This window comes from Cynocephalus volans, chromosome 7 (assembly GCF_027409185.1).
Source record: "Cynocephalus volans isolate mCynVol1 chromosome 7, mCynVol1.pri, whole genome shotgun sequence".
In the NCBI taxonomy this organism is placed as follows: domain Eukaryota; kingdom Metazoa; phylum Chordata; class Mammalia; order Dermoptera; family Cynocephalidae; genus Cynocephalus; species Cynocephalus volans.
Window position 1 is genome coordinate 89,023,619 of NC_084466.1, and position 12,106 is coordinate 89,035,724.

Genomic DNA, 12,106 nt, shown 5'->3' on the forward strand with positions numbered 1-12,106 from the left:
ACCCCTCACAAATTTCAAACTACTCTATCCATAAAAGGTTGGTGCAGGTGGGAACAGAGGCTTCCTGCTTCACAGGCATTTCCTCCTTTCCAAAAGCCTCAGGGTCTCCCTATCCATAAAGTCTTCCTGGAACCCTCCTCCTCTAATTGGCTGCCCTGTTTGGGGCCTCCCAGTAGGCCACCAGCTTTGATCACACACCTCTTTACAGTCACTCATTGGCTCTTCCCTACCTCTGACAATTTCTCCAGGAGGGCCAATCTTTTGTGAGAAAGAGCTGTGCCTTGATCTTTATATGCCTAGAATCCTGATCACTTTTGATATACTTTAGGCATTCAATAAATGCTTATTTACTAAAAACTCTTTCACACATCAATTAAAGCCTGGGATTATAGAAGTCTTTTAACACTATTTTTACATATTTGGACTCAAATGGTATCAATAATGCCCTTCCCTAATGGGATTATTAAACCCCTAAAAAGGAAGGTAGTACTTTGGTTCCTTTCCTATCCCCATGGCATATAATAACTCTAAGCACACAGACAGGACCTAAAAATGCTTACTGAATCAAAAATCAAGTCAAACGTAATACAAGAATCTGCCACACGCACATATTCAGAATTAATTTGTAAAAAAAAAAAAAAGTGAATTTTTCCTTTATAATAACATCACGCTGAGAATGTTGATATATATTTATTGTCATTTTGTCATTTTAGCAGCCCAGAATCGAAAGGGCTTAAGCTTGAATATATAGCGCTTGGTTTTCTCGAAGCTGAGATCTACCGACCAGACTTCCTGAATGAATCACCCGGCCTTCCCCGCAGGAATTATTCAACTGCCTTGCAGATTTTCATTTTCGGACCTCAACAAATACATTGTTTCTATCACGGTGTTCCCAGTTATTCACAAAGTCAGACTACATTTCCTGATTATTCACCAAACCACGGTACTTTTGCATAAGTTTCCTTTGAAAGCCAACTTTCAGAAAGAAGACAGGCCGTCCGGCATGCTGGAAACAAGGAACCCGCACTGCACTGCGACCTGCTCACTTGGACTCGCGCAGGAAGTGTCCGGAGACCGGGTCCGACCGCCGCTCCCACGGGCGCCCCAGCCCCACCCGCAGTCCTGAAACTCGGCCCGCACCGCACGACCCCGCCCGCCGTCCCCGAGGGCGCGCGGACGAGCCCCCTCCCGGCGAGGCCTAGGGGACCTTCGGCGGGGCCCGACCGGCCACCCCGCGCCGCCCACGCACCTGCCAGAGGACCCCGGCCGCTCCTGGCGCCCGGATTCCAGGCGCTCTGCGATCCGGGAGCTTTCGGTGCCAGGCTCTCCCGCTCCTGGCGATGGCTGGGGCGCGGCCGCCTGGGCGGGGCCTGTGGGAGCGCCGCCGGAACCCCACCCTTCGCTCCGCAGGCCGAGCGCCCCTACCGGGGACGTCATCGGGCCGCGCCAGGAATTAGGTCCGCCGGGGGGGGGGGGGGGGAGGGGGGGGCGGGGCGCGGGGAGCGAGATCCTGGCGTGAGAACCGGACTTAGACCGGGTTTCCCTCCCAGGAGCAGCCCGAGGGCTAGAGACTTTCAGTTTTATCTTTCAGGCGGGATTGGGCGAATGAGGATAACTCCAAACCTGGAATTTGGGAGAAGTGGGGTCCAGAGATACAGATCTGAGATTTACCGAGCAGGGAGTAAGGTAAGGAGAAACAATCAGAATCCCTGGATACTGACTACTAGGAGAACAGAAGGGATAGAATAGAGAATAGAGTGGAAAGGGTATGGATTTGAATCCTGACTCTACCACCTACTGCTGAGGGGATTGTAGACATGGTACTTTATCTGGTACTTTACCCAGTTTCATCATCACACCTACCTTATAGGGTTGTATCAGAATCAACTTAGGTGACATCAGCAAAAATGAAATAGTAGGGCACTCTGGATCAATTCCTCCCCAGAAACATAAAACAAAACAGAACAAAAAAACTAGCAAAACAACCTTATCGAAACCTAGAAGACAGTCAGAAGTTTACAGCAAACTAACAACTGCTTGAACAGAAGAAAGGCCACTGCACCTAGGCAGGAAAGCTTTATGGTGTTTTAACTTACCCTAGCTCCATCTCTCTTTTCAGCCCTGTGGCCCAAAGGCTATTGTCAGAGTCCTGTTTACAGCGCCAATTGTAGCACTCTTAATCCCGTTCGTGACACCAATTGTCTAACTATACCACCACGCTAGTTGTCGGGCTCTTTTACCTTCTGATAATCCTGCCAACTGGGCTGATTTTTGAGCTAGGGCTGGGTCTGGAGCTCCCAGACCCCTCAAGCCCATTCACAGACTGGGTCACAAACCCTTCATACACCAGGCTAGGTCACCAGACTCCACACACGCCAGGCTGGGTCACCAGACCCCTTCACACAGGTCTATGAGCTAGGTAACTGGCAGACAGGTCCTTGGAAGCTATAGGTTCAAAAGCATGGCTGTGCTGGGCGGACACCCGAGGCAGATGCCCACCTGCCCACCTGCTTCACTAAAACTCTCTTTCTCTCTCCAAAGAAGACAAGAATAGAAACAAAACTAAAAAGATACATTGGTGTGCATATGCACTAACTAACACACGCAATTTGCTTGCAAAGGATGCTGAACCACACCCAACTGGACGGGAGGTGAAGGCCCTGACCAAACTATTCTATTTTCCCAACAAGCCCTCATTCCTGGTGTGGATACCTGGTTTTGGAGGGAGCAGAGGAGACTTCTTCCCATGAAGTTGTTTGTCTGTTTTGACTTGTCTTGGCGCTCCCTGAAGGACTGATGCAAGGGGTGTGGCTTTTTTTCCCTAATTCAGAACTCTCTTGGTAGAAAAGCAGCTATGTAGAGGATGTACCTCAAATTCATTGGAAGGTAAATGAACAAGCTGCTGCCTACCAAAAAATAACAGTAGGGGCATAAAACATACAAGCTGAAAGCATGGGAGGAAAAGCCAGGAGTGAGTTTTTGAGGGGAATAAAGAGTTTGAAAAGCTCCTGATTAGGGCCGGCCCGTGGCTCACTCGGGAGAGTGTGGTGCTGATAATACCAAGGCCACGGGTTCGGATCCTACATAGGGATGGCCGGTTAGCTCACTGGGTGGGCATGGTGCTGACAACACCAAGTCAAGGGTTAAGATCCCCTTACCAGTCATCTTTTTTTAAAAAAAAAAAAAGCTCCTGATTATACTGGGGCATCTAGTAAGCCATATGCCAAGGGCAAGATGCATGCTGAGAAAAGACCTGAGGAGAACATAAGCTTTCACCTCTGGCTGGTTTTATGCTCAATGTAAGCATGAAGTGACAACTAAGGCATAGTTGTAAATGGCCTGGCTAAGCACTGAAGAAATGCCCCAACACAGAGTCAATCTGCAAAAACTTGATGAGCATTTTTTTCTTTTCTTTCCTTTCTCTCTTTTTCTTTTTTTCTACAGGCATTTAAGAAAATGTCAATCAGACCACTAGCTGAGCACTAAGCAAAAGGAACAGAGACTTCAGGGACCACAGATGAGAAAGAATACAGTCTTTACAAAAATAGTTTTAAAAAATCATTAAACAAATAACTACAACAAGAAATCCTGGAAAGGAGAGAAAAATCTGATTTCCAGAGTTAACATGTCATAATACTCAAAATGTCTAATTTTCCACAAAAAATTATAAGGCATGCAAAGAAACATGAAAACATGGCCAATTCAAAGGAAAAAAGAAATGAACAGAAACTGTCCCTGAGGAATCACAGATACAGGAATTATTAGACAAATACTTTGAACTATTTTAAACACACACAAAAGGCTGAAGGAAAACATGGACAAAGAACTAAAAGAAATCTGGAGAACAATGTTTCAACAAATAGAGGATATGAATAGACAGAAATTATAAAAAGGAATCAAATAGAAAATTTATAGTTGAAAAGTACAATAACTTAAATGAAAAATTCACAAGAGGAGCTCAACCATAGATTTGAACAGGCAGATGAAAGAACGAGCAAACTTGAAGATGGGACAGTTGAAATGATCAAATCAGAGGAGCAGAAAGAAAAACGAATGAAGAAAAATGAACAAAGTCCAAGAGACCTGGGGACACTATTAAATACATGCATAATGGAAACCCCAGGAAGAAATTAAAGAGTGAAAGGGGCAGGAAGAGTATCTGAAGAAATAATGGCCCCAAAGTCCCAAATTTGATGAAGGATATAAAGCCACACATTCAAGAAGCTCCATGAATTCCAAATGTGATAAACTCAAAGAGATCCACACTGAGACACAGTATAATCAAACTATCAAAAGACAAAGACAAAGAGAGAATCATGAAAGCAGAAGTGATTATTACATACAAGGGATCCTGCAGAAGATTAACAGCCAATTTCTCAGCAGAACCATGGAGGCCAGAAGGCAGTGGGATGCTATTCTTAAAGAAAAAATCCTGGCAACCAAGAATTCTATATCAATTAACAGTATCCTCTGTAAATGATGGAGAAATTAAGACTTTCCCAGATGAACAAAAGCTGATGGAGTTTGTTGCTAGTAGAGCTGCCTTACAGGAAATGCTAAAGTGATTCCTTTTCCCTGAAATGAAAGGACATCAGGTAGTAACGTGAAGCCAAATTAAGAAATAAAGAACACTGGGAAAGTTAAGTATGCAGGTAAATATAAATGCCAATAGTATATTTTTGGTTTGTAACTCCTCTTTTTTCCTATATGGTTTAATAGACAAATGCATAACACAATAATTATAAAGCTGTGTTAACGGGCACACAATGTAATGGGTGTAATTGATGTAATTGGTGACAACACCACCTAAAAGGGGAGATACAGAGATGTGTTGGAACATAGTTTTTGTATACTATTTTAGCTAAGTTGGTATTAATTCAAACTAGATTATTCTAAGTTTAAAATGCTAATTGTAATTCCAAAGGTAACCACAAAGAAAGTAAATAAACAGTATATAGAAAAGGAAATGGGAAGGGAATCAGAATGGTACACTACAACAAATAAACACAGAAGAAGGTAGTAATGGAGGAACTGAGGAACAAAAAAGATATAAAACATATAGGAAAATATAGCAAAATGGCAGAACTAAGTCTGTCCTTTGGCATAATTACTTTAAATGTGAACGTTAGGTTAAACTCTCCAAATAAAAGGCAGAGTTGGCAGAATGGATTAAAAAAAAAACAACCATGATCCATCTATATGCTATCTACAGGAAACTCACTTTGGATCCAAAGATACAAATAGATTAAAAGTGAAAGGATGGAAAAAGAAATTCTATGGAAATAGTAAAAGACAGTTGGGGAGGCTATATTAGTGTCAGACACAATAGACTTTGTCAAAAGTTGTTATAAGAGACAAAGAAGGGCATTATATGTATAACAATAGGTCCATACATCAAGAAGATAGAATAAGCTTATACACACCTAACAACAGAGCCCCAAAATATATGAAGCAAAAAATGACAGCACTGACGGGAGAAATAGATAGTTGTACAGTAATAGTTGGAGACTTAAATACCCAACTTCTAATAATTGATAGCACAACTAGAAAGATTAATAAGGAAATATACACTATAAAGCAATGATACCTAACAGACATACATAAAACACTCTATGCAAGAGCAGAATACATATTCTTTTAAGTGCATATGGAACACTCCAGGATAGACCTATATGTTAGGTCACAAAAGAATTCTCACTAAATTTAAAATAATCAAAATAATACAAAGTTCTGTCTCTAACCACAGTGGAATGAAGCTAGAAATCAATAACAGAAGAAAAGTTGGAAAATAATAAACATGTGGGAATTAAACAAACACACTTAACATATGGGTCACAAGGGAAATTAGAAAATATTTGGAGATGAATGAAAAGAAAAACACAACATACCAAAACTTAATGGGATGCAGCAGAAGTGCTCAGAAGGAAGTTTATAGCTGTAAATGCCCACATTAAAAAGGAATGTAGATCCCAAATCAACAACTTAACTTTACACCTTAAAGAACTAGAAAAAAAAAAGCAAACCAGATCCAAAGTCAGCAGAAGGAAGGAAATAAAGAGCAGAGATAAACAAAATAGAGAATAGAAAAGTAGAGAAAAATCACTGAAACCAAGAGTTGGTTTTTGAAAAGATCAACCAAAGTTGACAAATCTTTAGCTAGACTGTCAAAGAAGAAAGAAAACTCAAATTACTAAAATCAGAAATGAAAGTTGCCTACTGACCTTTCACAAATTAAAAGGTTAAAAGAATCCTCTATAACAATTGCACAGCAACAAATTAGATAACTTAGATGAAATGAACAAATTCCTAGAAACACACAAACTACCACAACTTACCCAGAAATAGAAAATCTGAAGATAAGTAAAGAGATACAATCAGTAATTTAAAAAAAGACACAAAACACCCAATAAAGCAAAGCCCAGGATCATCAGATGGCTTCACTGGTGAAGTCTACCAAACATTCAAACAAGAATGTGCCTGACACATAGAAACCATTCACTATTATTTTCAGGAACAGGCAGTGGAACAAATGTGAAAATTTTTTGGACAGCTCTGCTGCTTTCAGTTAAAATAATTTTAAGATATGCAAATCACTGACAATTTTTATCTGTAGAATATGCATAAAGCATATGTACTTCACAGGGCCTGGTTTTCCAGAGCCTTCCAGTTTCAAATATTGACTTTACAAAAAACAGGAAATTTCCCCCCCACTTTTTAGTCTCTGTTGTTAGATAAAGAGTTGTAACACAGCAAGGCTGCTGGTTCAAAGACAGACAAGTTACTGATTGATATGTAAAGTTACTGGGAAGTGTGTAGGGAGAAGGAATGTTTGCTAAGATCAAGCTTTTGTTGGTGGATCACTTAATTGCCTTATGTAATGTCATCTGGCTTGTTTCACTGAAAGTTACCAACCTATATTGTTAAAACTATAACCCCACCTATGTCTCTTCCTGTAACTTCTTGAGCTGGAGAATAAATGCAGGAAGAGAACCCCAATTCGTGGTTAGTTTCCCAAATGGAAGGAATGCCTCTCTATTGAGGGTTCTGGGAGATTAACCCCTTTCTGCGGCATCTCACTGCTCAGAAGAGATGGGCTTTGAGTAATCTTTGGCGGCTCTGTCACCCAGGGGAAAAGGGGTGACAAATCCGTGGGAGGCAAAGCAACATTTATCTATGTGGAAAGTAACTGAGCTACTTTAAAAATATGTAATAAAAACCTATAGAATGCCTGAAGAACCATCAAACCATTACATAAATATCTCATTTATTTTTATTCTTAAGAAGAAAGTAAAATTAGAGGTGTGACAGCTATCATGGTATCGCTCTGCTGGTATCACTGCAAAGATTCAGGCTGGAATTCTCCTTTATTTAGCATCATCAATCAGGCATTCTAGAATTTAGTGGATGTGATAATCCCTTTATTGTGTAAACTCATAGGTTTCCATCATTTTTGCTGCAAATCCAATGCACCAGTGATAGTTTTATCTATATTAAAATGCCTAGTGTGGAGCTAAGGCTAGGGTCTGAAGCTTACAGACCCCTCGAGCCCATTCACAAACCCTTCACACACAGGTCTATGAGCTAGGTAACTGGCAAAAAGGTCCTTGAAGCCTTGGTTGAAGAAGGAATAGTCTTTATTCAGCACGCACACATCTAAGAGCTAAGCAGTCCACAAAGAAACTCAGAAATTCAACTGCTACTGGCAAAGTCCAAATAAAAACTGAAACTGAGCAGCTTCCAGCAGAGTAAACATGCTCTATTGTCTGACATGAGCTCTCTGCTGCCACCCTGCTTCACGAATTGGAGAACACAGGATAGCTACAAAACTAAAAAGATAGGTTGGCACACATGCGCACTAACTCCACCCATACGCAACTTGTTTATAAGAAATGTGCTGCTCCACTCCCCAGCCAGACCTAAGCCGAGGGAGCCTGACTAAATTATTCTATTTTCCCCACAGGAAGATTTTTAAAAAGATGACTTTCAGCATCCAACGTTGTTAGAAACTTCTTTACTTAAGTAAAATTCTAGAAATCTAAGATTCAAGGCCTTTGTGAGAAACTCCCTCCGTCCCCTCAGGTGAAGTAGGCTGCGAGTTTTCCTGACTGTGCCTAGGGGCTGGGTACTTGTATCTCTCAGTGCATCTCCCCAACCTGGGGGAGTTACCCTTTCTAGCCTGGATGGCCCAGTCCTGGGGATAGTCCCTTAGCCAGTCCTGTACTTATGTCCTCTCCTGAAAGAGCAGTCACTGCTTTCACTAGTGCAGCAGTAAAATGTTCTCAATTCTCCAAACATCTTTCATACCCAGGTCAACTAGGTTAAAAGAACAGCTATAACCAAATAATTTGGGAATGACGTAGAATGTTTCTGTATCTTGCACACCATTTGATATGATCTATAGAGCTAGACTTTGTTGGACAAATTGAATTCACCAAAAGCTGAAGTTGTGATAAAGATAAAACACTTCTTGCTCATTGACTTTTTACTACATGGTAAGTGTTGTCCTAAGTTTTTATTATATATTCTTTTAATGTAATCTTCTTGACAATCTATGAAGTAAGTATCATTATTATTGTCTCGGTTCTGCAGATGAGATGCCTGGTTTCAGGAAGGGTGAGTGCTGGACTACAAAGCTCTTTGTCAGTTGTCAAGCTAGGATTTGATCCCAGGCCTGCCTGACTCCAAAACCTAGGCTTTTAACCATTACATGATAGTGCCTGCTTACCTTCTATGAAGGCATAAAGGACTGTATCAGAATGGATAATTTGGGGCTAAAACCGTGGTGTGGGAGCTGTTAGTCTAATTTTTCTTTACAGTAATACCCGAAGATGCAACAAGGGTAAGAGCAGCAGCAGAGTTAGAACCTTTCATTGTCTGGCAGAGCAGAGGCCGAAAGTTCCTCCCCTCCACCTCTTCTGCCTTGTAAAGGATTTGGAGGACCTTTCAAGCTTAGTGGGCAGCTTTGAGAATTACCTGGGCTACAGATGAAATTTATATATCAGAACCTTAATTTAACAGCCAGTTAAGACCTAAGTGTGGTAAAAGATCCTGTCATTTTTTTAATTAGCAAGCAATGTGGTGCGACAGACTATATTAGAATAAAAATATAGGAATAAAATATAGTCACAAAAAGTGGAGGATATTGTGACTATCCTCAAAGATATACAACATTTTGAGAAACATGATGAGAGTTTAGGGCATGCTTTCAAGCCAAAGGACCATCATAAATGAATATGAAGTTCGTTTGGGTCCTTGTCCAGCATCTTAAATAGCTGTGTGGTCTTGGAAGTCTTGGGCTTTGTTTTCCTCATCCATAATGAAATTTTTTTTTTTTTTTTTTTTTTTTTTTTTGTCTTTTTGTGACCGGTAAGGGGATCGCAACCCTTGGCTTGGTGTCGCCTGAACCGCGCTCAGCCAGTGAGTGCACCAGTCATTCCCATACAGGATCCGAACCCGCGGCGGGAACGCCGCTGCGCTCCCAAGCGCTGCACTCTCCCGAGTGCGCCACGGGCCGGCCCCCATAATGAAAATTTTTAAAAATTGAAAAGGAAAAAGAACCAAAATCAAAATCAAAATCTTGATTTAGGGAAAAACTATTTTTGAAGTAGAAAGCAAAACAAATTTTGGGGGCCAAATTTCTGTGAAATGTTTTAAATCATCTTTAGCCCGTGGTAGTTTGTTTCAAATATTATACCGGTTGTTATAAATGGCACTTCATTTGATTTCTTTAAAAATTTTACTTGGCCTAGACGAGGCCAGGTGCGTACGCTGTGGTAACTTGGAGCGCTGTGACTTCCTAGATTAAAGGGCCATGTCTGCATCCATGCGGCGTTGTGGCAATTAAAAACATTCCTTGAATCCTGCATTTTCAGTACTCAAATAGTTTTTAATATCTAATGGACTATCTAATTGCCAAACCACCGATTAGCTATTTGAAGAGAGGTGAGCGACAACTATTTTGGAGTGAATTCTCACAGTGATGTTCGCCCTTTTCTTTCCCCCTTCACTAAGTCGCACCCGCCCAGCCAAAGTGGAAAACAAAAGACCAGGGTGGAAAGTAACAACAAAAGACTGTAAGCAAACGGGGAAAAGTCATCTCTAAAGGCGTTAGCCTTGAGTCTCTGTGCTCCCTGCTTTGCTGGGACACGGAGATACACCGCTCCTCTAGCGCTCCGCTTTATTTCTAAGGCACGGGGAGCCGAAGTCTCCTTCCACCACAGCAGTTTTCTCCTGAAAGCGCTGTTCACGCGCGCTCGGCCGCCCGCCCGCAGCAGAGCGGAAGGCAGCGCGCGCGCAATCCCCTGGGCAACGCCCGGCGCTGTGGCGTCTCTGGGAGTTGTAGTTTCCCTGGGCCCAGCGGGCCCGCGCGCAAGCGCTCAGGGGCCGGTGCGAACTACGCTTCCCAGGAGCTCTCGGGACGGGGGCGGGGCTCCGGCCGGAGGTGGCGACAGTGGCGGCTCATTTGTAAGTGCGGTGGTGATTACGGCGCTAGTTTGAGGGGCTGGAGCTGTTGGGCGTCGCAGAGCGGTAATTCGTAGCGAAAGGAGCGGCGGAGCTCGTTGCCCGCCGCCCGGCACCTGAGAAGGCCGCGGGGCGCGGGAGATTCCCTCTGGGGCCTCGGGGCTGCGCACGTTAACGTTGCTTTGTGCCGGAGGCCTGGGCAGCCGCCTCCCCGGGGGTCTCCGTGCGGGGCTTGGCCGCACCTGAACCTGCTGTTCTCAGCGCAGGGGACGCGGCGGCCCGGCAGGGCTGGCGAGGTGGCGGTGCTTGCTGAGCTCAGTCAGGGCCGCGCGCTCATCCTTGTCAGGGCCTTTTCCCTTAAAGCTCCCTGTGGATTCGTGGCTTTCAAGGAAGTCTTTCATTTTGGGTGACTGATAATTCACCTCCCGAACCAACTACTTACTTTTCACAGCCTACGTCCACTTCTTCCCCCCTCACTAGAGAATTTATCTTTTTTCCCCTTCAGATAGAATGTTTATCTAGCGCTCTTTGGAGGTTTCAAGGCTGTCAATCTGAAGCTTTAAAAAAAAAAATGTAACTTAACGCCCAATCGCTTTGTTGATTAAAGTCTTTTGTATACCAAACATTAGTAAATTTTCGTGGTGGGTTGAGATTTGGGCTAGTTTTGAGTAGAACATCTAATAGCTGTAAGTAATACCTCTGTTGGCTCTCTTTGTTTACAGGCATTGGGAATTCATTGCTCTTCTAGCTTTTACATTATGTGAACTTAGTCGTGTCATTGGTCTAAAATGTTCCTGATGCCAACCTCTTCAGAGTTAAACAGCGGGCAGAACTTCTTAACCCAGTGGATGACCAATCCTTCTCAGGCTGGGGTCATACTAAATCGTGGATTTCCTATTTTGGAAGCAGAGGAAGAGAAGGGAGCAGCTGTGAACGTTTCTCCCAGCTTTCCAATTCAAGCCACACATTTTTCAAACAGCCTCAGCTTCATAAGTGAAGAAGATTCAGTTCGTGAAAAACAGAAGTTGGAGTCTGACAGCCCTTACAAACTGCAATCAGATGAATCTGAAACCCGTATGATCTTTCCTTTAGTTAAAAAGGGACCACAAATAGTGACATGTCAGGATGCTCCTGGACACCAGGAAGATAACAAAGATGACTTTATCACAGATCTTGAGAGTAAATTCAAAGAAATGGCTTATAAAGACCCACTTTTAAAAAAACTTGAACAGGTACAATAGGATTTGGCCTAATATGTATTTGTGTTATTGCAGATTTCTTGTTTTTTTCCCCTTTACTCCAAAATCCTTTAAAATACCAGATTTTGCCTTTGTCTAATATGAAACATTACAGTGTATTTAATATGTAAGATATAACACTTAAGATAACATCTTTAAGTTGCTACCACATTTGGTAAAAACTAAGTTAGAAATGGTTGATCAAATATTAGGGGAAAAAAGTTGGTGCTACATTGATACCCATCCTATTTTAAGAATCGGGATTCATACTAATTTTTCTACTTTTTAGTTGAAATAATTCATATGATTTCCTTCTAAGAAATCAGATTTTAGAGTTCTAATGGCAGATTTAGTTGCTCAGGGATCCCTCTCTGAAAGTTTTTATGTGGGAAGATATGAGAAGGGAG

The 12,106-nt window shown here is 42.3% G+C and overlaps 2 protein-coding genes across 4 annotated transcripts in view; one reads left to right on the top strand and one right to left on the bottom strand.

Annotated features, from left to right (window-relative positions):
* The window catches only part of PARP4 (poly(ADP-ribose) polymerase family member 4), a 114,186-nt gene extending 112,794 nt beyond the window's left edge, over positions 1–1,392 (bottom strand). For all 3 annotated transcript variants that reach the window (XM_063102621.1, XM_063102620.1, XM_063102622.1), the window contains exon 1: positions 1,250–1,392. The gene's annotated coding sequence lies outside the window, so the exon portion shown is untranslated. The remainder of the gene's footprint in view (positions 1–1,249) is intronic.
* A 9,857-nt stretch (positions 1,393–11,249) lies between these two features.
* CENPJ (centromere protein J) overlaps positions 11,250–12,106 on the top strand; it is a 59,550-nt gene continuing 58,693 nt past the window's right edge. Inside the window, exon 1 of the mRNA XM_063102873.1 lies at positions 11,250–11,693. Coding sequence (XP_062958943.1) covers positions 11,250–11,693 — 444 coding nt within the window. The remainder of the gene's footprint in view (positions 11,694–12,106) is intronic.